The sequence below is a fragment of the Nycticebus coucang genome, chromosome 11 (assembly GCF_027406575.1).
Source record: "Nycticebus coucang isolate mNycCou1 chromosome 11, mNycCou1.pri, whole genome shotgun sequence".
In the NCBI taxonomy this organism is placed as follows: Eukaryota; Metazoa; Chordata; class Mammalia; order Primates; family Lorisidae; genus Nycticebus; species Nycticebus coucang.
In genome coordinates, this window is record NC_069790.1 from 57,183,410 (window position 1) to 57,211,293 (window position 27,884).

General features: G+C 37.4%; 2 protein-coding genes across 4 annotated transcripts; both read right to left on the minus strand.

The window, feature by feature from the left end:
* Positions 1 to 328: 328 nt before the first annotated feature.
* Positions 329 to 3,346, minus strand: GNG11 (G protein subunit gamma 11). Its single transcript, XM_053553947.1, has 2 exons — positions 3,006 to 3,346; positions 329 to 766 (listed from the first exon to the last, which is right to left on the minus strand). Exons 1-2 carry the CDS (start codon positions 3,099 to 3,101, stop codon positions 641 to 643), a joined length of 222 nt encoding a protein of 73 aa, XP_053409922.1. The 5' UTR covers positions 3,102 to 3,346; the 3' UTR covers positions 329 to 640.
* Positions 3,347 to 10,008: 6,662 nt separating this feature from the next.
* On the minus strand, positions 10,009 to 20,046 carry GNGT1 (G protein subunit gamma transducin 1). 3 transcript variants are annotated; one of them, XM_053553515.1, is made up of 3 exons: positions 20,028 to 20,046; positions 14,010 to 14,113; positions 10,009 to 10,257 (listed from the first exon to the last, which is right to left on the minus strand). In XM_053553515.1, exons 2-3 carry the CDS (start codon positions 14,103 to 14,105, stop codon positions 10,129 to 10,131), a joined length of 225 nt encoding a protein of 74 aa, XP_053409490.1. In that variant the 5' UTR covers positions 14,106 to 14,113; positions 20,028 to 20,046; the 3' UTR covers positions 10,009 to 10,128. The 3 variants fall into 3 exon arrangements, with proteins under 3 accessions (XP_053409490.1, XP_053409489.1, XP_053409488.1); XM_053553514.1 differs by lacking the exon at positions 20,028 to 20,046 and adding an exon at positions 14,207 to 14,352; XM_053553513.1 differs by lacking the exon at positions 20,028 to 20,046 and adding an exon at positions 14,207 to 14,352 and having other exon boundaries at positions 14,010 to 14,116.
* Positions 20,047 to 27,884: the final 7,838 nt, after the last annotated feature.

A 27,884-nucleotide genomic window follows, 5' to 3' on the forward strand; every position in this document is an offset into this window, starting at 1 on the left:
AGGAACAATTTGGACAAGATCCTAAATGGAAAGAAACTAAGGAAATGGTAAGGTAGATGTGGCCTGGCCTGGTTTCTGACTCAGAAGATCTGACTCCTGTCAATGTTATTAGGAATTCTGCCCACTCAGTTCTCTAATAATAGTTAAGGTTTGATCAAATACTTTCCGGAAGTCATAACTCAGCACTGTAAACCTTTGACACAGAGATGGATTGGAGATATCATTTATCAGACCACCAATTTTTTCATGCATATCCTAAACACACAGAAAGTTATGGAGAGAAATATAAAAGTTAGTGTAAGAAAAATGCCTGCTTCAGTCACCGACACTCATTTTCCCAAGATAAAACTTTATTTGAGGCATCAAGCAATATACTAAAAGAAGTGAGTCATGCATGTCATGTTCTTATTTTCAAAATTGTACAGCTGACAATTGCTGTACTTTCAAAAAAGGTGTGCAGTGAGCAAGGTTGACAATTACCTATGCTTTCATACGTAACTTTATCTATTAATACAGAGTGCTTAAGAAAGTCTCCTTTATATTTCATTTTTACTTCCTTAAAAAGGCACTTTGGTTTTATTTGGGAAAGCTAAAATAAACTAATTCTTCCACTGGGGATGAAGTTTCTCCCCAGAGTTATTTATGAAATGATGCAGCTGCCTTTTTCTTTAAATGGATTCTTGTCTTCTGGGATTCCTTTCACCAGAGGATCCTCTCCAGAACGTTCTTCAATATAGTTCTTTATTTCCTCAGAACATTTAGACACCTTAAGTATGGGAGGGAAAAGAACAGATGAGGTTTTCCTTGTTTAAACTTTATCACCACTCTATAGTGAAATTACTGTAATTAAATACAACCAGCTTTTTAAAAGCTTTTTAAAAAATGATATGAATATATATACACATATATGTAATCTTATGCTGTATTCTAATATTTTTATTCTATTCTATTTATATATGATACAATCTATATCCAATGTATTTTTTACTACTGGTCAATTTCAAAGAAGTTTGAAATTCACTGTAGTAAATAAATCATCTTCAGGGATGTGATTTCCTTCCTTTATTAAAATACAATATGGCATGTCTATAATATTTTAGGAGCTAAATCATACTCCACTTTCAATTTTCCATGCTGATGAGCAGGTGCAGTAATAGATGATCCCCAAATGTTTTGGGGTGTGTCATACCACCATTTTCACTTACAAGTGTATGCAATGTCCTGGCATTTTACAAAATAATAGAAGCACTGGAAAAAGCCTGACTCTGGGAAGGCTGACCTTGCCCAGAAATCCTACTGTGTGTCTGCTCAGAATTCTTTCCTGCTGCATGAAGATAATTATCATAATAATAAGACTTCTTTGAGGCTCATTAAGCTTATCTGATACTAAATTTTGTCTGCAATGGAGAAAGGATTCAATAGGTTCTTAAAAAAAATCTATCCTTAAGAGACAGATTGCAAGGATGAGGATTTTTGTAAAAAAAAAAGAAAAGAAAAAGGATTAGGGATTAGTCCTGTATTACTCAGAAGCAATTAGAAGTAAAAACTGTAGAAGCTCCAGATATTTCACTGGAGACCTATTAAAATTGGGCAAATGTTTCCGTTTAATTTGTAATCTAGTAACTTCAAACTGTTTTAATGGTTATCAATAAAACATGTTTGCATATCCAGTGTATATCCCAAAATGTATAGTTTACCTATAAATAAGTGCAGATACCACTGTTAGTATATCATGCATAATTATAAAACATAAACTGGAAATGATAAAAGAATGAGATTTAAAACTAAACAAAGGTAGAAATGTTAATAGTTTACTTCTGTGCCCCAAAGGGTTACCCTTTGCACACCAGCATGGAGGTCTCTGATATAAAATTGAAAACTAAGTCATGCATTTATGTGACTTAAAATGTGGCAAAATAAAATCTTTTAAAGTATTATTCTTTTAGGTAACATTTGCTTTCAATTGTTGCTGATATTCACATTGCGTGCATTGTAAGTTAATTATCAGAATTGATAATAATCTGGGGTTTGTGGCCCCAGAGAAAGTTCTGGGTAAGATTCATGTTCCAGATACATGTAAGATACATTGTATCTATTCTTTTAAAAAATTATTTATTATTATGAAATCATAGCTGTGTACATTAATGCGATCATGGGGCACTATTCACTGGTTTTATATGCCATTTGACATATTTTCATCATACTGGTTAATGTAGCCTTCCTGGCATTTTCTTAGTTATTGTGTTAAGACATTTATATTCTACATTTAGTAAGTGTCACATTGTATCTATTCTTTTAGCACTTCTTCATTAACTTTCCAAAGAGGTCTGTAACTTCTAAAAGTGAACAATTACTCTAGTGTCAAGAGGATATATTTGGCCATCTCCTTATATGTGTAATTATTTATACATACATACAGATGCTACTTTAATCTATTATGTATACTTATAAAACATAAGCTGGAAATTATAAACAGATAAAATTTACACATAAATAAAAATAGAAATTCTTCTATTTTGCTCCCAAGCTCCAGTGGAGTGTTCACTGTGCATCACCAAAGACTACTGGTGAAATTCAAAACTAAGTAGTGTAGTTGTAAGGTTTTATTTAAAACATAGTTTTAGAAAAATTCTTTCAAATACCATCCTTTAGGGTAACGAGAAAGGTCAAGGACCCAAGTAGTTACATGCCTTTTTCTACAACTGCACCTTGAAACCCGTTGTCTAATAAAAGACAGGATTCCTTGTCCCTTCCCCTCACTCTCGGCTTCTTAAATGTTGGGACATTTGGCTTTGAATCCCTCCCTCCCGGGGTCCGTGCTCTCTCCCCTTCACCTCCCAGGATTTCCCCACCTCCGCTGGCATTTCCCAGACACTGCCAAAGTCCTACTTGCAGAAACGCTATAAGGAAAGAAAATAAACTCTGTCCTTTTTGCTGTGACTAACCAGTGAACGCTGACCCCTGGTTCACCTGAGAGAAGAAAATATTCTGGAACAGCCCTTTACCTGCTGTCTCTGCAACTTCACTTCTTTGCGAAGTTGCTCAACTTCCATCTTCAGTTTCTCCTTCTCGGGCAAATCTTCGATGTGCAGGGCGGGCATCGTCGACCCAGACCCGCGGCCAGGTCCAGCCCGCGCGGCCGAGGCCCGAACTGGACCCCGGGGGCTCGGCCTCGGCGGGGCGCCCGGTGGCGCCGGCGGGTCCCGGCTGCTGCCCGGGATCGCAGGTCCCCCGTCCCGGGGCCTGCGCGGGGCTGGCGAGAGCTCGGTGTGCGCTGCCGGAGCCCGCGGCGGGACGCTGCTGGGCCGGCCCTGGCTCGGGACCCTGCCACGCCTGGCCGGCTGGGGACAGCAGTTTTACTTCTTGCCCCCCCCACCCCCCCGTTTTTCCGTTTCCAAGTCACATCCGGGTTTTGTTTGCGAAGCTAGGAAAAGGAGGACCCTACCCAGCAGGAAATAATGGGCCTGCACCTCTGCAAGTTTAACAAACTGTGCTGTATAGAAGTTTTCTCTCTGCTGCGTGTGTGTGTGTGTGTGTGTGTGTGTGTGTGTGTGTGTGTGTGTGTGTGTGTGTGTGTGTGTGTGTGTGTGTGTGTGTGTGTGTGTGTGTGTGTGTGTGTGTGTGGTGGTGGGAAATGTGGACACTTGCAGAAAGGACCAAAAGAAAATGAAAGTCAGCTATAATTCAGAAATGCCCACCAGAGCCTGTTGATGTCTGCAAATGTAGTCTGTTAAAGGCCTGCAGCGAATGAGTACATTTTGAGGGAGGAGAGATCAGATGGGAATATTGCTTACCACTTGCATGGACATTTTCTGTCATTAATTAATTATCTGTGTCTTCAGCGGCGGAGTTTTTTTTGTTTTTTGTTTTTTTTCTCCTGGGGAATGTTTTCTAGTGAGTGGCTGGTATGAGAGAAGACAGAAGCCTTGAAGTTCTCACCCCAAGGTTTTCGTGACACTTGACACCCAGGATTTGGAGGCCTGGCTCAGGCACATTCCTGGATATAGGCAGTGGATTCGGTTAGTATTGGCTTCTCCACTTTCTGGAAAGTAATACTCATCTAACTGCCACTTTGTAAAGCGAGGAGAAATGTCTGATGTGAAAAATATTCTCGTGCAATAAGACTTTCTCTTTGACAATAACCAAAAACCTTGTTGCGCTGTTCAGAAAACTAGAAGAAAAATACAACAGGAATGAAAGAACCTTCCCAAGTAATCAGATATTTTTCTCTCCAAAGATAACATCCTGCCTGACAGAGTCAAATTGAAGTGAAGAGAGGAGCATTAACTGAGTATTTCAGAGTATTTGATCTTAGACACCCATAACCACTCTCTATTTAGTAAGAAAAAGTTTTTGTTTGTTCACAGTTTCTTTCCAGACTCCACACTCTTATCCTCAATGACTATGTTACAATGAAAAGAACAAAATGAGCTATTTAATGAGTACTCCCTGGGTATAGTTTCAGCTCTGCCCCTGTGTATGAACTGGAAAAGTCGCTCTTATTTTTCTGAGTTTTGGTTTTCTTGTTTGTAAAACGTGCGTTAAGGCAGGGAGAAGGTGAATCTAACATATGTTGTATCTCTAACTGTATTTATATTTCTATATGTGATAATTACTTTCACAAAGAAAGTGTGTGGGAACTTCATTTTCTATATTTGGAATACCAGGGTTTCCCAGGCTCAAAGCCGTTAGATCATCTGCTGAAGTTTTCCTTGCTAGTAAGCAGTGAGCCGGGACAAAAGCCCACATCTACCTCCAGCAGTGATTCATTTTTTTGGCTTTCTATTCCTTAAATTTAAAAGCTTGGTTAAAAATGGTAATGTGGTCTAAATTAAACAAGTTCAGTGCCTAAATTAAATAAGTTGGGTAAGTAAATTAATGTATGTCTGCTCTAAATTTTAAACATAGAATTATTTTAACCTGGAAATATCTTCCCTGTGAAATCATCTGGTTGCACAGAGAGATAAAGACTGTATTTATAAACCCACATTGGTTCTTTAACTTTTTCCACAGGATTATGAGGCTTAGACTAGAGATGAAATACACATTAGTGTACTTATTTTCACTTTTTTGTCATCCAATGATAAATAGTGTAATATATTATTATGTAAATTTTTTAAACTAAAAATGAATTATGAAATGCTGAAATGCCATGACCACACAGCATTCTGAAATTTTTTTGTTGTTGTTGCTATCATTTGGTTTAAAATGGTAAAGTGATAAAAACTGTTTTTTTTAGCAAAAGGATATGTGGTCTTTTATCCTTAGCATTGAGTTTTCCACCAAAGAGAACCATCTTAAGCAATTTTTCATGCATACTTGCAGAAATAGTCTATCAGAAATATTCAAAAGGCTTGAATAAACAAATTTTTGAATAAAAATTCTGACTAAATAAATTTAAAAATCTGAATAAATTCTGTCCAAGTGTGGTATTAATTTTTTAGTTATATTTTACATATTACTTCTAATAAGAGTTATTTTAATAAAAATGAGCAGGAATCATTGGACAGAACCAATGACAAGTATAACCAGAAATGAACATTTATTAATTAACCTACTATCTTTTGACAAATGTTTTAGAGAAATCTGTTAATACAAAGAGAATTAACCATGTTCAGTTTCAAACTGTAAAAGAATGACCATGAAATTTTTACTTTGATACGCAAAAGTAGGAAAACAATTGTTGACTATTTTCCTGTTTTATTAAATATGTTATTTAAAATGTATATGAAGACAGTGGCGCCTGTGGCTCAAAGGAGTAGGGACTGGTGGTGGGTTCAAACTTGGCCCTGGCCAAAAACTGCAAAAATAAATAAATAAATAAAATTAATTAATTAAATAAAATCTATATGAAGAAAGCTGCATAAAAAAATATTGTATTGGAATTGATTTAATGCTACTTTGAACCTGAAAAAGACCAATATGCCTATCTTATTTTATCTTGTAATTTTTACAAGACACACATTCCCTCTGCCCATTTGGTTGGTTATTTTTCAAGTTCTCTTCTTTTTTCTAAAGTGAATGGTGAACATTAGGCCATTAAAATGATGGTTTCCCTGAGGAAAGTATTTGTATACCCTTGGTTCATTTGATGTTTGGTTCATTCTGTTAAAACAATCACATAGCAATTTTCAGGAACTCACTCATTTCATGTAACTACAGGCCTAAGATTTCTAGATAAAGATAATGCCAAGTCACAGGATATTACCTGTGCTCTGATTACTTTAAAAATTACTTATAATTCATGATATCAAAATGATTTCTCTTATCCATTTTGTTCCTAAAAGACTTTAATTCTCATCACATATGTATAATTGGTTAGTCTCATTTCTCATTTTACTGCTTTCCTCATGTTAATACATTTTTCTAGGAATTTAGAAAGTTTGATACTAACTTTATGTGAGATCTGGCTAAAATCAAATCAGTGCTAATTAAATTGCAGTAAAGTGTTTTTGTTTTTCTCTCTCACTAAACCATGCATACCCCTATGTGTGCAAAATACCTTAAATTCCAAGCAGCTCAAATAATATATTATAGTATCTATAGTAGTTCATTCTCACTAATGATATCAGAAAGTTTTGTTGAAGAGCCAAATGTTGAGGTTGGAGTATTTTTTTTTTTTTTATTTCTCTGACATCTTGCCTCATTCTCTTTAACCTAGTAAACCCTGGGCCTGAAATAACAACTTCTGAACCAAGCAGAGTTATTGTCGGTTATAACTATGTAGCCTGTGGACAGCCAGAGTTAAATTTCCTCCTTCCTGGACCTTCTTTCTCTATGCTTCCTTCCTATGATGTCTCTCTCATTCAAAATTCTGCTGATAATCTGTATGTTTAAGCAAAAGGAAATTTACCCTAATGTTAATTTAATTGTTAGTTAATCCAATAAGGATTCAGAACTATTCAGTATAAACATTTTATCTGTGCTGTCCTTGCCTGATTTTAAGTTTAAATTAAATAATTATGAAGTCAACTAAATTGCAGAGATAATTTGTTAGTTGGTATGGCAGTTTCAAAGATGAACAGAGCTTCTGGCTTGGGAATTTTATAGTATAGTATACAAATTATAATTTGTATTATAATTATATATATATTATATTATGTATATTATATATATGTTACAAAGAGAAAGTAATGTTAAATAACCTAAGAGACAAACAAATACTCTTGAGGTAGAAGAATGAGGGACAGTCTTTTCAGAAGAGGAGTAAGGCTGAAGTGGGATGGAGTGGAGAGATATATCAGGTGGAGGCATCAGTATGACAAAATTCCGGAAGATGGGAAAATGCAGTGTCATGTCAGTGATTATTTAATAGTTAAGTTTATTGACTACAGAAAATCTATAGAACATACACTAGTAAAAAGTATTTATTAGGCTTTTTTTTTTTTTTCAGAGACAGAGTCTCACTTTGTCGCCCTTGTAGAGTGCCGTAGCCTCACAGCTCACAGCAATCTGCAGCTCTTGGGCTTAGGTGATTCTCTTGCCTCAGTCTCCCAAGTAGCTGGGACTACAGGTGTCCACCTAACGCCCACCTATTTTTCCTTGCAGTGTGGTTGGGGGCCGGTTGGAAATGCCACCCTCAGTGTATGGGGCCAGCACCTTACTCACTGAGCCACAGGCAGCGCCCTACGCTTCTTTCTATATACCTGTCTTTGATCTAAGGGATTACAAGTATGCACATAAAGATCCATCCTAATTATCCATTTAATATGTGTAAAAATAAAAACCAGTCCAAAGAGTTGAAGAAACTTGTCCAAGTTCTCCACTAGAAATTAGTAGAGCCAGAGGCTCTAAAATCTTCAGCTGTAAAAAGAAAGTTAGGAATGTTGATCGGGATTGAATGCCAGAGCAATGACTTCATATTTCCCTTAATAAAAAAGATATATGAAATGTTTCATTAAAGAAACAACTAACTTGTACTTGGAAAACATGGACCACAATTAAATAAATAAATGAAATATAGTACACCAAGTAGTGACTGATGCTATGGGGGAAAATAGAGTGAAAAGGAAGATAGCCATGGAATATTATGCAGCCTTAAAGAAAGATGGAGACTTTACCTCTTTCATGTTTACATGGATGGAGCTGGAACCTATTCTTCTTAGCAGAGTATCTCTGGAATGGAAGAAAAAGTATCCAATGTACTCAGCCCTACTATGAAACTAATTTATAGCTCTCATATGAAAGCTATAACCCAACTATAGCCCAAGAAGAAGGGGAAAGGAGAAAGGGAGGAGGGGGAGGAGGGAGGATGGGTGGAGGGAGAGTAATTGGTGGGGCCACACCTACAGTGCATCTTAGAAGTATACATGTGAAACTTACCAAATTTAGAATATAAATGTCTTAACACAATAACTAAGAAAATGCCAGGAAGGCTATGTTAACCAGTTTGATGAAAATATTTCTAATTGTATATAAAACCAGCACATTGTACCCCATGACTGCATTAATGTACACAGCTATGATTTAATAAAAAAAAAAAAAGAAAGAAAAGAAAAAGAAAAAAGAAGATAGGAAGTACTAAGGGTGGATGGAGTGGGTTTTTGTAATTTTAAATCAAAGGAAAGGTTTCTTCTGAAGAAAAAGAGATTCAGTAATTTTTTCTGAAATCTCTTAATGCTCAAAGCATATTGGCTGAAGATACATGGTGGGGTGTGTTGCTTGCTCACTATTGAGCCAGAGACCCAAAATCTCGACCTGTGTAAGCTGCCAATTCACTTCTCTGAGCCTTTCTTTTCTCCATTTCAAAATAGAGGAGTTGGACAAGAGTCCAGAGACACTTGCTGAGCATTTATTACCGTCACAGTGCTGGGATCCGAACTTGTTCTGACCTTCAGACTCTGTTCCAGACCAAATAACAGATGACTTTTATTTATTTGGTTTTTTTAAAGGTTGACCATCAATTAGCATTTCTGAGTATTTTGATCTCTGAAGTATGCATAATAGCCCTGTAAATGTGAGATAAAGATAAGAAAACTCCACATCAACAGTAGTTTCCGATTGGGGGTAATTACACTTGTCAGTTGTTTCTGATGCTGAGGCAAGTTATCTTTCTTAGTCACAGACACAAAGGTAGTGAAATTTGGCTTATGCAAACTCAATAAAATGCCAGAAAGATGGTGGTTACTAGGATGATGAAGTGACAGCTATTTTCTATCACGTGCACTCATCCTGCTATCGAGTCTTTGTGGGGATGGGAAGGAATAGCATGTACCTTAAAGGATCCTGGAAATTTTGTCTAGTTGCTTTCTCAGTAATCATACTATCCCTTACTGGGTCTTACCATGTGCCAGGCAATATGCTAAGAGCTAGAGTTGCAGTAGTGTATTGTCTAATCCCCATAAAACGATAGAGGATTGAATCATTATCTTCATCCTACAGTAGAAGAAATAGATTTAGAAAGAATTTAAGAAACTTATCCACTTAAGCAGTTAAGTGACAGAGCCAGAACTCCCTGGCTCCACCGTCTGTGCTGATAACCTTTATTCTGGGGCTGGTGAAATTCACTGTGCTCAGTGACCATGCACTGAACCCTTAATCCAGTTGGCTTTCTGGGAAAAAGTCACATCATGGGTGACAAGTAGAATTGTGTAAGAGTGTAGGAAGAACTTACATTAACACCATCGCCAGGGATTATGAGGTGAGGGAGAAAGGGAAAGAGAAAATAAAACATCAAGAGTAAAAATCTTCTCAGCACAAATGCTGCCAAAATTGACCATCTGTGTATTGAAAGGAGAGGCTTCTAATTCGGTAAGCAAAAGGAAAGTTGGGAAAAATTTAAGTCTAACCATAACATTTCTGGGTAGAATATTATAAGTGTGAAAGGGAAGTGAAAAAAACATAAAACGTGAACTATAGGCTAGTAATTTGTAATAATATGAAATCATTTATAAAACATAGTAATTATTTTTAAGGAAGAATCAGTCAGTATTTGTCAATTGTGTTTTAAATCCCATATTAAATATTTTAAGAAAAATGTAGTCTTATGTGTTATCACATGCCAATTTTTATTTTATGTTTACATTATAAATTTAAAATTCATGTACATCCTTACCAATATTATTATATATGACACAAATTCATATTGTTATTGAAATTTGAGATTTTCCAAGGATTACTTTTCTTCTTTTAGGAAATCACGCAACCTCCTTTGAGCTCCTTGAATGGATTTTTGTCCTCCGGGACACCTTTTACTAGTGGATCCTCCCCAGATCTTTCTTCCACATAATCCCTTACTTCTTCACAACACTTGGAAACCTTAAAAAGAAGGAGAAAGAGATGACTTAATTTGTTTTAAAACAGAAGAGTGCAGATTCTAAGAATTTATTTTTTACAATACATTTTCATGTTGTATTTTTCCAAAGTGATTTTCTCTGCTTTCTGCCAATGTGTATATACCTTCTAGGAAAGAAGTAAAAGCTGCTCCCTTCCCTTTCCTTCTAGATATCTCCAGAAAAGGGTAAGCCACTGATGGCACTCCAGCTAAGGATTCCTAGCAGACACTGCCTCCAGCTTCTTCAGAGCAAAAAGAGCCAGGCAATAAAACATAGCTGGCAAAACAAGTCAAGCATGTTATCAGAGTGAATATTGATTAAATCTTTTCCTCATTCCAAAAATGTGACTTGTAAAGGTGGAAAGGAATGAATAATTATTGAATTCCAGCCTTATTGCCAAACCTAAATTCTCAGAAGTGTGAACATGTAATTTTACCTTAAACTCATCTACAATGATTAATCATGGCAATGTGCTAGGTGAGCTCCAAGAGGTCAGGGACCTTGGGCTGATTTGTTCAATGTATCCCAGGCATCTAGAACAGAGCCTTCATTTGGTAAATCAATATTTTCTGTATTGAATCATTTGTTTTGTTTATGAGCTTGTTCTTCACTCATTTGTTCCATTAAACTAATGATTTGGTAAAAACTGGACTTTAATATTTTAATGGATTCAACCAGAGCCTGCAAATGTACCATTTAACACTTCTTCTAGACAGAAGCAACATTTTAGACATACATAAATATAAATATGTATGTGTACATATACATACTGAATCAAATAATTCAAGTTGTATCTTAGCTTCAACTTCTTTTGTTTTTAATTAACATATCATTGATGACAGTAACACAGGACAACTCTATTTTTAGCAGTTCATTAAGTGGCCATCCCATTAAGTTATTTAGCTAACTTTTTTTTTTCCTAATAAAATCCTTGTGCTGATTTACACAAGGATTACACGTTTGAAATATGCAGTAATTATATTCATCTTCTTCCTCTTCCTCAATGGTCCTACACATTCCCCCAAACACCAGGTCTTTGGCCCTCCCCAGATGATAGGAATGGGGGCATACATGGCTGTTCTTAATTCAAGAGTCAGTGATGGGTTGGTTTGGAGAGTGGCTGGGATCTGAGGATATGAGGAGTAACAAATTACCTAACATTATATATGTACATGTGTTTAAAAATTATTTCAGTGAGACTTATTATCAATATATGTAGTTTAATATGGAATTACATGGCATCATGGAAAGAGCATGGCCATTGGATTCAGGCCACTCTAGGTTTGAATATTGGCTCTGCCCATTTACTAGTTACACATAGATCCTCATTTAAGTTAGTTCATCTAGGGTTCAGTTATTTCATCTATAAAATAGGAATAGCTACCTTGGTTGTCTTAAATGTCTAACAAGTGTCTGGCAGAAGAAGATGCACTGTCAATGGCGGCTGTTTTTAGCTATTACTACCAAGATTATCTTTAGTCACTGCCTATTACATTGACTTAATAGTCATTGCAAATCTGTCAGCTTTAGAAACTGGATGCAAAGGGTTATCTTATTCTGACACTGGTGGATTCTTGGCAGCATAATCGATTGAGGCATAATCTGAATCAGTCTGGTTCATAAACACCAATAATTATTTTAAAGCAATAATAATAATACTATAATGATAGACAGCACTTGCTATTACTGAGCATTGTTCTCAGAGAGTTTGCATATATTATTCTGTTTATTTTTTCCAATCACCTTTAGAATTATATGCTATTACTATCCCCATTTTAAAGAAACAGAGGCACTGATAAATTAGATAACTTAGGTGAATATTACACAGGTAGAGAGAGGTTGTGGAAACAGAATATGAACTGGAAATAAGTTTTCAGATTCTATGCATTTAACCATTTTGTACTGATACTATGTCATCCTGTGACAGAACTATGAATTCAGGACATGGAGTTCCATTATATTTTAAATATGATAATATATAATATGATAATATGAATACTGTATATGAAATAAAATATTGTACATATATATTGGAATGAATGTTTGTGGCTTCCCCTCTCAATCCTATATTGAAATCCTAACCTCTAGGTAGGATTTTTGGGAAGCTATTAGGTCATGAGGATGGTAAATGGGATTAATGTCTTTATAAAAGTGACCCCAGAAAGCTTCCTCAGCCCTTTCACCAGGTGAGGACAAAGTGAAAAGACAGCCATCTATGCACAAGGGAGAGGGGCCTCACCAGACACTAAATATGCTGGTGGCTTGTTCTTGGAATTTCCAGCCTCCAGAACTGTGAGAAATAAATTTCTGTTGGTTATAAGCCACCTAGTCTATGGTGTTCTGGTACAGCAGCTGAAACCGACAAAGACCATATGTGTACATGTGTGCATTTAAGTATGCGTGTTTGTGTGTATGTGTGTGTACATGGAGTCTTTGCAGTCTGATATCAAATGAGTTTGACTTCCAAGTTCATTGAGTAATGGGGAAAAGAACCTCAAAGCCTGATAGATAGTGACATATGTGATGTTTACCCAAAATAAAAAGTCCAAGGCTAACTTGCCACAAGTGAATAATAAATAGAAAGAAATTGCCTAAAAAACAACAATCCTGAGGCTATAAATCATAAAACAGCTTTTGGATATGTTAAATTAAGAAAACCAAATAACTCGTCTTTGCCCTCAAAGTTCATTTTATTCACCCCAAATTATAAAGGTAAAGACTATGACTTGTTCAAAGTATCTTCCAAGCTCTTCTGCTGGCTGTTGATTTAACTTTATAGCAAAACATGTTTTACCTGTACAGAAAGGGTGAAAGGACAGTTCAAGACAATTATAAATATAAAAGAAGCTAATAATCCCAATTTTAATTGGATGTAGGAGTTTTGTGCAAAGTATGAAGATAATACAAACTCCTCTGTTTAACTGTCCTGATAAAAATGAGATGTTTTCAAAAAATAAAATATGTTATGATGACTCATGGAGGAGTTTTTGTTGCACTAACATCCCTAAAATGAGGTGATCTAAAATACATATCTACATTTTCTAAGATTTAGTCACTATTCGATGGAAACTTTTATTTCTTTGATATTTCTGCTCTTTCTAATGCCAGAGAACTCTTGGTAACCATTTCCAAGATTTGTCAGATGTGTTTAGGAGGAAGCAGCAAGTACTTGAGCTTAAACTCATCTTTATTTACAAAAGAATAGAATGTACTACTTTATTACTGACCATGACAGTACTAGAAGGAAGGAGGTCATAGCTTAAAGTATTTCTCCCAAATCAAAATATTTCACCAAATAAGAAGAAACATCAATTTAGAAAAGTAAAAACAAAATGACTATATGCATTGCTTCATTTTATTGCTTAGCTAAATATCTTCTCTGTCTCATATTTGTCGTCTTCCTTCCTTTCTCTCTCTCTCTCTCTCTCTCTCTCTCTCTCTCTCTCTCTCTCACACACACACACACACACACATCTCATTAACAATGTAAAATCATTCTTAGCTTAGTGGTAATACAAAAAAACAGGTTAAGGGTTGGTTTGATCTATGTAAAGTTATTCCTTGATTTAAGAATCTAAATCAAGAGATAATTGTGATTATTAATTTTCTTAATCTTAGGTAAGTTTTTATGAGAACAGTTTTACTACATTGAGCCTTTCCAGTCAATATTTTCTAATATGGTACTTCCAGAGTTTCTCTAGTTTAAAATAAAATGACAAGAGAGCAACAATTTACCAGCATTCTTTCCAGCGTCACTTCTTTCTTGAGCTGGTCAACTTCCATCTTCAATTTGTCCTTTTCTGTGAGGTCTTCGATATTGATTACTGGCATCTTTTTGCCTGCTGGAAAAGTAGAAAGTTGGTCTATATACCTGAATTGCTGGACTTTCTCCAAGTACTCTCAGCCAGTATTTCCATTAGCTCTTAACTTACTAAGTAAACAGTGGTTTGTTCTATTTTAAACTTCTCACAATAGCCAGTTTCTCATGAGCTCTCTGAACAATTCCAGCACTGCACACTAGCCTTGGGGTTTTAAAGCTTCTTTGTAATCGTCACTAATATGATTAAATCAAGCATTGGACTTGAAACACCTGTCAGTAGGTTTGTGGGAAGAGGTCAGTTGAGTCAGTATGTAACCTAAAATACTTCAAGCTCCTCCCAACCCCTGATCTTTTGCAGAGAGTAAAATTTTATGTTTCCAGTCCTCATCTTCAGTTCCAAAGCCCTCCACCATATAATGGATGCCATTTAACTGAGAGTTATTTGAAGGACTGCCCATTAATCCCTAAATTGCTAGAGTATTTAATCTGGTATTAAAAAGGAGCCATATAAAAAGTATCTTTATACATTCATTAGAAATATTGGATTAGAACAAAAACCTATGAAATGGAAAAATGGTAAACAAACAATACTTTTAATCAGAAAAGAAACTATTATAGTATATTACTTAAAAATGTTTCTCCAGGGCAGTGCCTGTTGCTCAAGAAGTGGGTGCCGGCCCCACATACCACAGCTGATGGGTTCAAACCTGGCCCCGGCCAAAAACTGCAAAAAAAAAAGTTTCTCCAAACAATTCTGGAAATTGTACATTACTGTCCTAATGAATTGGATAACAATGATGAGCAAATGTAACAGGTTGATGGGGGCATAGTGAGTCTCATCCATAGATCTGCTTTCTCCTGATCTCTCAGCAATCCTTCTCCCCCTCAATTAGATCAATGAGTAGAAAGGAAGATGGCTTAGAAGCTTACTCTCATGAAATTGTCTGGAAAATATTTCTTTGTAGCCAAGTGGCATCATGCTTGCAGTTGTCCATTTAGTCCGAATTTTATAATGAAGTATTTTGGTAAAAGTGGACATATTCAGGGCACATGCTATTTCAAAGAACAACAAAAGAATTCCGTGATGGTAATATGCATGTGTACCAGCCAGTAAGCTATCTCCTTGTGTTTATATGGAATCTTCATTTCTGAAATATTTGAGGAAATGTTATTTTCCTTCTCAGTCTCCTAACATCCTGTTCTTTGGGAACGAGGTAGTTTAAGACATTTTTAGGGATAAATGTCTGCCTAGGTCAGCAGGAAAGTAGAAAAGAATGCTTTCATGGTACCCAAGCCCAGTGTTTCCTATGCTTTTGATTTTTCACCATTCCGTTCTTAATTTTAAGAAACAATGTGACAATAAAAAGCTTCTTTCTTCTCACATAATAATTATTTGATATTTGATAGCCCATTCTCATTTTTCTTTTCACTGTTCTTCCCATCCCTTCAGATTTAAAACTTCATAAGCCTTTCTGCTGATCATTTCTATCAGTTGACAATGTTCTTTGCATACTTTTCTTCATTTTGGAAAGCTTCTCATTCCTCTAGGTAATGGTTCTGACATTTCAGTGTGTGTAAGAATCACTTTGGGGAACTCGTTAAAATCTAAGCCCAAGCTTAGAGATTTTGATTTAGTATATCTGAAGTAGGGTCTGGGATATTTTTTCTCTATTTCAGGAAGCCCTACCATATTATTTCCAATAGAATAATCATTCACTGGTACTTGCTACCTGCGTGGCCTTGCCCAAGTTACTTAACCTGTATGTGCCTCAGTTTACTGGAAAACAGGAGCAAGGACAGTACCTACCTTGTTGATCTGCTGAGAGGATTGGTGGGGGGCGTCCTTTAGGTAAGGACTGTAATGGTGTAGCACGGAGCAAGTCCTGTGTTAAGCTGGTTCTTTTCCCGCTGGACCTCTAGACTTCCAGACTGTGCTTTCTTATATGGTACTTGCTGGGAGGTAATCTCATAGACACTCTTAAGGGTATCACATGTACGTGATTTGGCTCCTTCTGTACAAGGTTCAGCAGGGGCTGTTGTTGCCCTGCCCACATCAGGGTAAGGTACCCATCTTGCAGAACTGTGAGTGTCAACTGTCAAGAGTAAACCTTCTCACAGGTTCACCCCTTCACCCCTTCACCTGGTGAATGCTCAGGAGATTATGCCCCCATTTTTGCCCCTGAGGTTGCCCTATATCAAATGGCTGGCTCATGTGGGATCCTAAAAGCCCAGCCCCTTGACTCCAGGCTAAAAAACTCTTTGGTTTGTTTGTTTTTAATTTAGAGAAGGTTTAGAGCACTTTCAAAGAGACTTGGAAGCGGGTCGCTAACAGGAAGAAGAGAAGGTGAGAAAAAAGAATTTTTTTTTTTTTCAGTTTTTGGCCAGGGCTGGGTTTGAACCCGCTACCTCCGGCATATGGGGCTGGTGCCCTACTCCTTTGAGCCACAGAATCCCACTCTGTTGCCCAGGCTAGAGTACTGTGGAGCCAGCCTAGCTCTCAGCAACTTCAAACTCTAAAGGTTCAAACAATCCTCCTGCCTCAGCCTCTGTAGTAGCTGGGGTTACAGGAACCCACACCCACGCCTGCCTAATTTTTCTATTTTTAGTAGAGACAGGTTCTCATTCTTGCTCGGGCTGGTCTAGAACTCCTAAACTCAAGGGATCCTCCCACCTTGTTCTCTCCAAATGCTATGATTACAGGTGTGAGCGATCATGCTGGTCTTGAAAATTTTGTTCTAATTGAGAACTTCTGAGATCCTCATGGTTTTAAGATGAAACTAGACTTGTGAAACTACTTTTGACTAACTTCTCCTCCTGTCCCATCCTGCTTTCCTTACTCCAGAAGTTTCTCCGGAGAGGTTTCCCTTAATAAATTATTTGGACAAGGGTGGCACCTGTGGCTCAAGGAGTAGGGTGCCAGTCCCACATGCCGGAGGTGGCGGGTTCAAACCTGGCCCTGGCCAAAAACCACAAAAAAAAAAAAAATTAAAAATAAATAAATAAATAAATTATTTGGACAAGAATCCCTGTCTTAGGCCGTGCTTCTAGGAAACCCAACCTAAGACACAGTGGAATATTTGGGCCCTTACAGGAGAGGCCATACCTTTCATAACTTTCAAGTCCTCATTACTGTCATTCTGTATATTTTTTAGTATATAGAAGACAATCAGGAAGTATTGATAAAGTCAATTAAACTATGTCATAAATATTCACCTAGATGTAGAAAAACATCTAACTTCATTTTGTTAAATGATTACTCAGCTTTAAAATACTATCATTCACCATGCTTAATAATGTACAACATTAAAAACACTTCATTTAGTAGAAGTATTTTTTTTAGAAGATTCAAGAACGCCTGTTAAATTTGATGACAGATCTTTTATGAAAAAATTCAAACAGTGGAGTTCAAAGTTTTCACTGCAAAAAAAAATATTTTTTCACTTCCCTCAAGAACACAAAAATGGACAGTGTTCAAGGTCTGACAAAGAATTTTGCAAACTCATCCTAGAAAAAGTGCTGTATGCCTCATAGCTGTCTATCACTATGGAAGTCCTGCTTTGAAGTCCTCCTCTTGGCCCTTCTTTCTCTCTGCTACTCTTCTTTAAACTAGTGTATAGTTGTAGATTTGGTTTTGCATATCCCAGAATTACATAGAAAGTCCAGAGTTGATGACTATGGCACCAAACCTTCCCCTGCCCCTCATATTCTAAGCCTTCAGTTTTGTCATCTCTCCATGAAATGTCTTTAGAAGGGCCAGATTATTGACACTGTTACCAACCGTCGAGATGACTCTAGGTCGAGACGGTTGGTAACAGTGTCAATAATCTGGCCCTTCTAAAATATTCAGTCAAAATATAAAGGGAAGACTTACGACCCATGGGCTATTACAACCAACTTGGAGAAAACAAACCCCAGGTAAGAAGAGCCGTGTGTTACCTCTTCCTCCATTCTGCACTGCCATTAGTGGATCTAAGGTCCAAAAAAGTAAAGAAGGGGGAAGGAAGTATTTTAGAAGGATACTTGGTCCGCAAAAACTGTGGCTTTCAATGGGGGTAATACTGCCCCCTAGAGACCGCTTTGAGTAGGTTGTTTATTATGGTTTTCCATGGTTTTTGTGGGTGTGGATGAGGGATGTTAGACATCTTTCATTTCCCAGGATTCTGCTGAATTTCATGAACTGCACCAAGTTTAGCATAACTGCCAAATACCTTGTCAGACATTCACATAGACAAAAGCTATTTATCTGAACTTTGAACCTCATTTCATTTGACATGTAAATATGAAATATTTTTGTATTTGGTTTATGATATATCACATAATAGTTACTAGATACACTGAATTTTACAATAATGCAAATCCTTTATAAATAAAGGGAAGATCCTGCACCAAGAATTTTTTACTTTTTTTTTTGTCTGTATTCTTAGCTGCTATGTCCCTGGTGAGTCTACACACAAAAAGCATCTGACCACTCCATTATCAGCGATAATGAAGATTTTCATATCATATTTCCATCTTTATTCTTTATGATTTGCTGCCTTTTTTTTTTTTTTGGTATACTGTAAAAAGCAATTAGGCACCATACTGATGATTTTAAATGAGCCGCTATGAGATTTGATATTTCTTATACAAAAAGGATTCTAGGTCAGATGGAAAGCATGGTCATAGAGCCCCAGACAGAGAGCAGGAACCCATATTGCATTGACTTTCTTGGTTTTACATTCAAAGATTAGTTTTTGTTACCTAAATATGGCCAATAATGATGAAATGATTAAAGAATTATTAAGGAGTAGCTACTCATTGGGAAACAGGAGTTAAAAATAGCATAGTGTGTGAGGCAATTTCTGTTTAAAATCCATTTTTTATGCTTGTATATATCTCAAAATGTGATAAATTCTTTGGATAGTTTTCTTTTTCTTTTTCTTTTTTTTTGTAGAGACAGAGTCTCACTTTATGGCCCTTGGTAGAGTGCCGTGGCCTCACACAGCTCACAGCAACCTCCAACTCCTGGGCTTAGGTGATTCTCTTGCCCCAGCCTCCCCAGTAGCTGGGACTACAGGCACCCACTACAACGCCCGGCTATTTTTTTGGTTGCAGTTTGGCCGGGGCCAGGCTGGAACCCACCACCCTCGGCATATGGGGGTGACTGAGCCACAGGCGCCGCCCAAAATGTGATAAATGACTTGCTTATATTGCATATAACCTTTGTTTTTTTAAAAATGTGATAAATTCTTTAAAAAACAAAGGTTATATGCAATATAAGCAAGTCATGGGGGTCACAGACAGAGAGGTGGGTGCTTTCTTAAATAGAGAATGTTTTAGTGATTTCTTTAACACTTTGGGGGAGCAGAACTTGTTAGGGTAGCTTGAGTGCCTCATGATGTCTTTTGGCATTTCCATCCAATTTCTTGTAAATTTGTTTTAGAATTAAAATGAATTACTATAAAGTTCAAAGGCTGCTTGCTTTCTGTTTGCCTTACAGACATTAACATAAGTGTGTTTTGAAGTAGGAATAGGTGATATAAATAAAATATTTAACTTACGTAAGTTTAGATTAAGGAGAGATTATTCAAATGATTGTTAAAAGTCCTTTGTTTTATATGGAGGATTAATCATAGATTCTTTAATACATAAATGTTGCCAGCACACTTTCAATATTATAGTAGAACCTCCATAGTTGACCACCTCCCTACAGTGACCACCTCCTTAAGTCGTCCTGATTTTCATAGCACCACATGTACATTTCAGTACAGTAAGCCTAGTTCTTTATGATGACCACCTCCATATGTTGACCAGTTTGTTACAGTCGGTTAGGTTGTCAACTTACAAAGGTTCTACCATATTTGATTTATAAAAAGTAGTTTGACATCATTTATTCAGAAACAAATCCCCACTATGTACACGATAAACTTGTAATCAAATGGATGCATACTTACTTATTCTATACTAGATTTTTTTCATCCTGAATTCTTCTTGGAGCTATAAAAAGATGACAGGTAAGGGTGGCACCTGTGGCTCAAAGGAGTAGGCTGCCCGCCCCATATGCCAGAGGTGGTGGGTTCAAACCCAGCCCAGGCCAAAAACTGAAAAAAAAAAAAAAAAAGATAACAGGTAACATTTTATTCACTCATCCATCCAACAAATATTTACCAAAGGCCTAATTTATGCTAGGTATGATTGTAGATGCTCGAGGGAAGAGCAGAGAAAAAAACATACATTAAAAAAATTGCCTTCAAGGTACTTACATTCTAGTGAAGAAGATACTAACAAGATGCAAAAGTAAATATAAATATGGTAAAGATACCATATTTTAATTGGAATAAGTGGTAAGGAGAAAAATAAATCAGGAAAGGATCAAAAATATGAAGTGCGAGAAATGTTTTCATTATAGAGCGACTGGCCAGAGAAGTTCCCCTCTGCAACCAGGATGTATTGTGGAGACCTGAGGGCAATGAGGAAGTGGGTTGTGGAGTTTTCTGAGGAGATTATTTCAGGGAACAGCAGTGCAAGGGCACAGTAGGCCAGTGAACATGGGGAAGGAGTGGCATATGAAGTCAGTGACCATATAGATCGTATAGCCATTGTGAAGACTTCTGCTTTACTCTGAGTGATGTGGCAACACTGAGGGGTATGAGTAATACAGTGAAATCATCAGTCATATATTTTAGTAGAATCAGTCTGACAGCTATTTGGAGGCCAGACCATGGGGGCAAGTGTGAGAATAGGAAAAAGACAATTGCAGTCAAGGTGAGATATGATGGTGGCTGAGACCAGAGTGACAGGAGTGGAGGTGGGGACAGTGGTGAGATGCTAAAAATATTTTGAAAGTAAAGACAACAGGATGTGCTGAGGGAGCAGAAGGAGAGAGTGAAGGTAATATTTTTCATAAATTTAGATGGAAAAGGGAGCAGTAAAATGGAGCAGCAATAGGAGAGAGACATGTTCAAATATGAACTTTAAGTTTGGGTTGGAAAAATGTCAGCAATAGAGCCCTGCAGATGAAAACTACTAAAACCTGGGGGGTGGGGAGAGTGCCAAAGAGTAAAAGAGGAGCAGACCTGATGCTGGAGAGCAGTGGAGCCCTGGAGAAAGTAAGAGAGTAAAGCACCCCAGAAAGAAACCAAGGGGTTGGTCTCACTTCCATCATAAGAGAAAAGAGGACTAAGGACACGTGACATTCAGTTGACCAACAGGAACAACTCGCCATTCCCTGGCTGGTTCAGCATATGTAGTCAAGACTAGTTGACAGCTGACATAAATTCATTTAGAGGGAAATATTTTAAGCCAAAGAAGAATTCCCTTTTTAAAAAGGGGGGTTTAAATATTGTTGGCATTCTTATGGTTTCTTTAAATGCCCCTGGCTATTCAGAGCGTTTTTTTCCTTTTCTTAACTTTTTCTCCTTTGAGTCTTAGCACCCATTTAAGTTATGCTTCTAACCTTGTATGGTTTGTAAGCTTGCCCAGAAATAAGACCACTGTTGAGTTTACCACAGAAGTATAAATGAGTATTTTAATGCCACATCTTTCCTGTTGCCTGTGGAGTCTCTGCTGAAGTGAACCAGGATTTGAGCTCGAAGATGAGACAAAACGAAAGCGTGTTGTTTGCCAGGACGCTGTGGGTTTATACTGATATATAAGTTGACTTGGAACACTGAAATTTCATTCTATTCTGTTCTTCTGTTTTTGTTTTCTTTTTTTTCTTTTATAAAGGCCATTAGTCCCAGGGAGGATCCTTCAGTTACATAAAATTTGTTTTATGCAATGTCATGGCTCCATTCTTATTTTTGTCTTGTTCTTCCAATTGGTATGTACAACTTTGAGAGCTCTTGCATTTGGAAGGCTGGAAGGGCCCATACTTTTGAAATAGTGTCTTGGTTTCACTTTTTTTTTTTTTTTTTTTAGCTAAAGTTATATAAAGCTTGTGGATTAAACAGAATAAATTTCTAAATTAAAAAAAAAAGACTAGTGCACTCAACTCTCTTCTAATACAGACCTTCAAGTTCCATTCAGTTTTTATCTCAGTTGACTTAACAGTGCATAAGAGAAAAAAAATAGTGAAAGACCTCAGAAGATGTACATTCTTTTCAAAATGAGCTACTGCTTTTGCCTGCCCCAAATATCAGGTTGTCCCTGCTGTGTAATTTAAGATACAAAAGCTTTCTCACATAAAGCTAGAACAAATGAACATTTGGAGGCATACAGTACTTCAGTAATTATTGTATAAGTAGCATGAGATTTTTGGTTATATTATAAAAAGACAATATTTTTGCAAGAAAAGGTGTCTTTCCATTTGAAAGGTCAAGGTCCATTACGTTCTGCTAAATATAACCCAGAAAATGAGGACTTTAGTGACTAACTCTCTCAATCCTCTAATCTGATTATTAACTTTGGCAGATGTTCTTCTTAGAGCATTATGGCAACGTATTTAAATTGTAGCTATCTATTTGCTCTATGAGTTAATTATGAACTTTATATTTGCAGAAAAAAGAGGAATCTGAGATAGAGCCACTCAGGCATCGAAGCAGGGATCAAACTATATGTAACAAGTTTGATGTTCGCCTCTGTTAATGTAGAAGAAAGAAGTGTGTATACAGTCAGTGAAACCAGGGGATCAGGGTTTACAGTGCCTGTGTTAGCTGAATAGCTTTTGGAAGTCATACAGCTAAAGCTCCAGGTTTCACGTTGCAGAGTGGGAAGAATAAAGCATCACCCTTGATTGGTTATTGTTCATTAAGAGCTAATGAATTCAGTGCAAACTCTCAGAAAATGGTGGAGTCATTAGTATTGATATGGCTCTGGAGATTCCCACATGGCATGCAGGAATTAGAGGGAAACTTAGTTTTCTTTGCTAATTTTTGACATGCCAGTAGCTTGGTAACCTGTGATAGAATTCTGAGTAGGTGGTGAGGCTTCACTGTGCTGGGCAATCTTGAATAACATAGTCCAAAATCAGTCCCAAACTCTTGGATTCCATACACAGTTAAAGATGCAGTGACCTGAATAAGACAAAAACGGTGGTCTGCATCTTGAGGAGGGCACGATGACATTTGAAGGAATATATGAAGATGGACAATAAAGTTTGTGAACTCATCCTAGAAAAAGGGCTACATATCTCATTGCTGAATATCACTATGGTCATCTTCTAAGTCCCTTGGGTAGCTATGCCCTGAAGTCGACCCTTCAATGCACTTTTTCTAGGATAAGTTTGTGAACTTAATTGTCTGACTTTGTATAATGACATCTCTGATGACCATTCCGCAAAAAGTTCTAAAATTGCTTTGAAGAGTGGACTAGGCACTGACATCAGGGCATAGCCTTCCAAGAGGAGGACTTCGAAGGTGACCATAGTGATAATCAGCAATGAGGTATGTAGCACTTTTTCTAAGATGAGTTTGCGAACTTAATTGTCAGGCCTCATATATCCAGGAAGTACAGAAAAGAAATTTCTGAGATTCTACCTCTGTGCAGAAGGAATGCTTTGGTAGAGCAATAGCATAGACCAAATAGCTGGTGTAGGAATGAGTTTCTGTGTCCCATAGGCATAGAACAGTGGTTCTTTAACCTTTCTAATGCCTCCTAATGCCATAACCCTTTAATACAGTTCCTTAGGTTGTGGTGACCCCTAACCATAAAATTATTTTTGTTGCTACTTCATAACTGTAATTTTGCAACTGTTATGAATTGTAATATATTAACTTTGATATCTGATATGCAGGATGTATTTTTGTGGTTACAAAGGGGTCATGAACCACAGGTTGAGAACCGCTGGCATAGAAGATAGGATGGCAAATATGTTTGCAAGGATTGGATTTTATTTTGAATTGAGCTTTGCTTACATTTTATTTACTTCCTCCTCTACAAGATGAGACCATAAAACCTGGTACATATTTTTGATATTGTACTAAGAACAATATTGCAACCAGGTTATAATTTTTTATCTGTCTTTCCTATTATTCTATGAGATCCGATGTGTTTATTCAATGGTCTAGCACAAAATTTGTCACCTTCTAAGCATTTCATAAGTTTACTTTTTAAATAGGTGAATGGAAAAATGATCACAGTAAAAGACACATTATATACCTGCATTAACTTTTTCTTTCTAGTGGAGGCAGGAGAATAGAGTATGTCCCCTCTTTTCTTTTTTTAATTTATTTTATTTAATTGTTGGGGAATAATTGAGGGTACAATGAGCCAAGTTATACTGCTTGTGTTTGCTGGGTGAAGTCCCTCTATTAATAGTGTTCTGCCCCCAGGAAGTGTGTTGTTGAGAGCAGACTGCGAGGTGACAGGGCCCCCACAGCCTGGGGGAACATTCAGGGCATGAACCCCCAACTGCTTCTCTTCCTTTCCCTAAACAACCATATTCTTTTCTTCATGCTCCCCCTGCCAGAAGCTCTTTCTTTGTCTAGTTAATTTTTATCAACTATTCAGAAATCCTCTCAATCTTTCCCTTCTTACTTCTTACCATATGTTAACAAAGTTGAGTAGAAACCATTAACAGGATGATTTGTCTTTATTAAAGTCATTTACATTGTCCAATCAAAACTGTAACACCAAAGATATGTCTTTTGTCGATGCTACTTCACCATATTGTCTACGCTACTTTCCCGTAGACAGCCCGTACAGATACTATAAAATAAAGCTGGCTGCAGCCATCAGCTCAGACGGACTTCCCGATCCCATCCTTTGTCTCCATGGTGTCTTCTCTCGTGCTGTATTTTTCTCAGTCCCTGCCAATCCCACTCTGGTTCGCTCCCCTTCCCCACACTGGTTCATGATAGTGTGTCACACACTGTGGCCACACTTACTCCCTCCTTCCTTCTCTTCTCTCCCCAACTTCTTTCTCCTCCCCCCACCATTTACTAGCATCAATTGTCCTCATATCAGAATCGAGTACATAGGATTCTTGCTTCTCCATTCTTGTGATGCTTTACCAAGAAAAATGTGTTTCAACTCCATCCCAATGAATACGCAAGATGTAAAGTCACCATCCTTTTCCTGTGGCTTGTATGTACTACTCTCAAATGCACTCTATGTCTGGTAGAAGGTGCATTAGGGTAAATGTTTTCTGTATGGTCCAGCTAGCTAGAAACATGCCTAACTGTTGAAGGAGTTGCCTGAATTTTAGCAAAACCCTCATGATCATTAATCTCTCAGAAGTGATTAACTGCCTTCCTTAGCAGATGTGTAAACTCCTTGTTAGTGCCAGCTGGATTCATTTCAGGTTTTATTTTGACAGGGCTTAAACTAACAGGCAGTAAGAACTGTCTTTGTTTATTAAGGAGTTAATCAGTGTAATACCTTAAACGACTGTGTTATATAAATGTGTATCCCCAAATCATTGGGCTAAATGAATTCTTGTCATTCACTCCTTCACCAAATATGCCACCTCTCTCCAAGGTGTCTGACAGAGAGGAAGACCATCTGCCTCAGTCCTTTCTTCAAATTCTTGGTCACCTCCCAAGCCTGTGGGGCTCTCAGAGGACAGGATAATGATTCTCAAGGTCTGGGAATGCTAGGGCCTATATGTTCCAAATAAATTTATATCCATTTGTTTTGGAGCCAAGCGGGTGTGAGAAAGAAAGATTGACATACACAGAGGGGGTCTTGGACTCACTGTAGCATTTGTGCTTCTTAATTCTGGAATTCTGTGTTCTGCTCTGAGGTCTTGTATGATAGAGTATAGGCTCGGCTGTGGTAGGAAGAACACAGGACTGAGAACTGAGGTTTTCTTCTCAGTTCCCACAACCAGGCATTTTATCTTTCTAGATCTCAGTTTACACCTCTGTAAAATGAATATACTTAACAGTTCCATTCAATATTCAAATTATAAGAATTTCATGACTTATTTTACAAAACTTTAAACTATTTGAGACTCAGCCTTTGGCCACAGCCACTACAACTGTTTGTATAGCAACAGCAAATCAATCTGGATGAGTGTTTTGTTTTTCTCAGTTGTACAGCCTTGTACATCCTGTTGACCTTGGAGAAAGAAATTATTTTCCTTAGCTCTGTGGTAATCTTTTGGTCCACATACTGGTTTAAGGAGATAAAAGTAGTATGACACCCCTCTGAAGGCTGGTCGCGTTGCTCCTGCCAGAACGCTCTAAGTGTAAATTCAGCAATGTTAAAGTAGTTCTCAGGAAATGTTGACTCCCCTGTAACAGAAGATATCTTTTTCATGGATATAAAACCTCAAGTGTTCTGCAATTAAGAGGAATAATTTTTTCCTGGATTAACAATATCTAACTTCTAACTATCTCATTTATTTAACTCTCCCTCCTCTGTCAGTGGTTATAGATGTGGAAGAGAAGGAAACGAATATTTTCAGAGCACTTCTCTGAGCACTTATTCCAGGCTGTGTAGACTATACCACAAAAAGGGAAGAGGGTCATTTGTACCCCCACAGCAGCCCTGAGTGGACTAAGTATTCTGCTCTGACTAAGAGCACCTGAAGCTAAGCTCATTCCTCTGAAAGGGATACCACACAATGCTGTCCGATTGATGTGACACCATCCTGTGCAGAGAGGTAACCTCTGTGCCCAGCCAAAGAGAAGAGCTGATGGGAGCAAGATCACAGGTTTCAGTCCTATAAGGAAAGTTCATCTTGCTCTGTTCCTTGATGGGAACTTACGCTCCTATCAAAATCTTGTGTCAAGGCTCTCAATGCAGACTGGGATATGGGATGATCTGCATGGATTCTGCACTATCACGGAAGACCTGAAACAATTCCTTTGAAGGAACAGATACTTTCATTTAATGTTTATAGCACATCTGTGCGGTAGAGTTATTATGTCTGTTAGAGAAGAAACTGATGTTCGCCCAGTTTTAAGTAACTTGTAAAGTAGCGAGGAATAAAACTAAGGTCTTCTCTGACTCCCAAGTCTATTTCCCATTGTACCATGCAATCCCCCTAAATATTTGCCCTGTTTTGAAAGGTTCATCTTTTTTATTGTTGGGGATTTGTTGATGGTACAAAGAACTAGGTTATGCTGATAGCATTTGTTAGGTAAAGTCCTTCTTATAATTGTGTCCCATCCCCAAGAGTTGTGTCACACCCTGTGACCCACCATCCCCCTCCCTCCATCTCTCTCCTTGCACCTCCCACCATGTACTAGGTCATTAATTGTCCTCATATCAGAATTAAGTACATAGAATTCTTGCTTCTCCATTATTGTGATGCTTTACTAAGAATAATGTCTTCCACTTCCACCCAGGTTAATATAAAAGATGTAAAGTCTCCATCTTTTTAATGGCTGAATAGTATTCCATGGTATACATATACCACAGCTTGTTAATCCGTTCCTGGGTTGGTGGGCATTTAGGCTATTTCCACCTTTTGGCAATTGTAAATTGAGCTGTGATAAACACTCTAGTGCAAATGTCCTTATGATAAAAGGATTTTTTCCTTCTGGGTAGATGTCCAGTAACGGGATTGCAGGATCAAATGGGAGCTCTAGTTTGAGTTCTTTGAGGATTCTCCATACCTCCTTCCAAAAATGCTGTATTAGTTTGCAGTCCCACCTGCAGTGTAAAAGTGTTTCCTTCTCTCCACATCCATGCTGGCATCTGCAGTTTTGAGATCCTGTGACATGGGACATTTTCACTGGGGCTAGGTGATATCTCAGGGAGGTTCATCTTTTTATTTTATTTATTTATTTATTTATTTATTTATTTGCAGTTTTTAGCCAGGGCTAGGTTTGAACCCGCCACTCCGGCATACAGAGCCGGCGCCCTACTCCTTTGAGCCACAGGCTCCACCCTGGTTCATCTTTTTATATGAGCCAAAGATG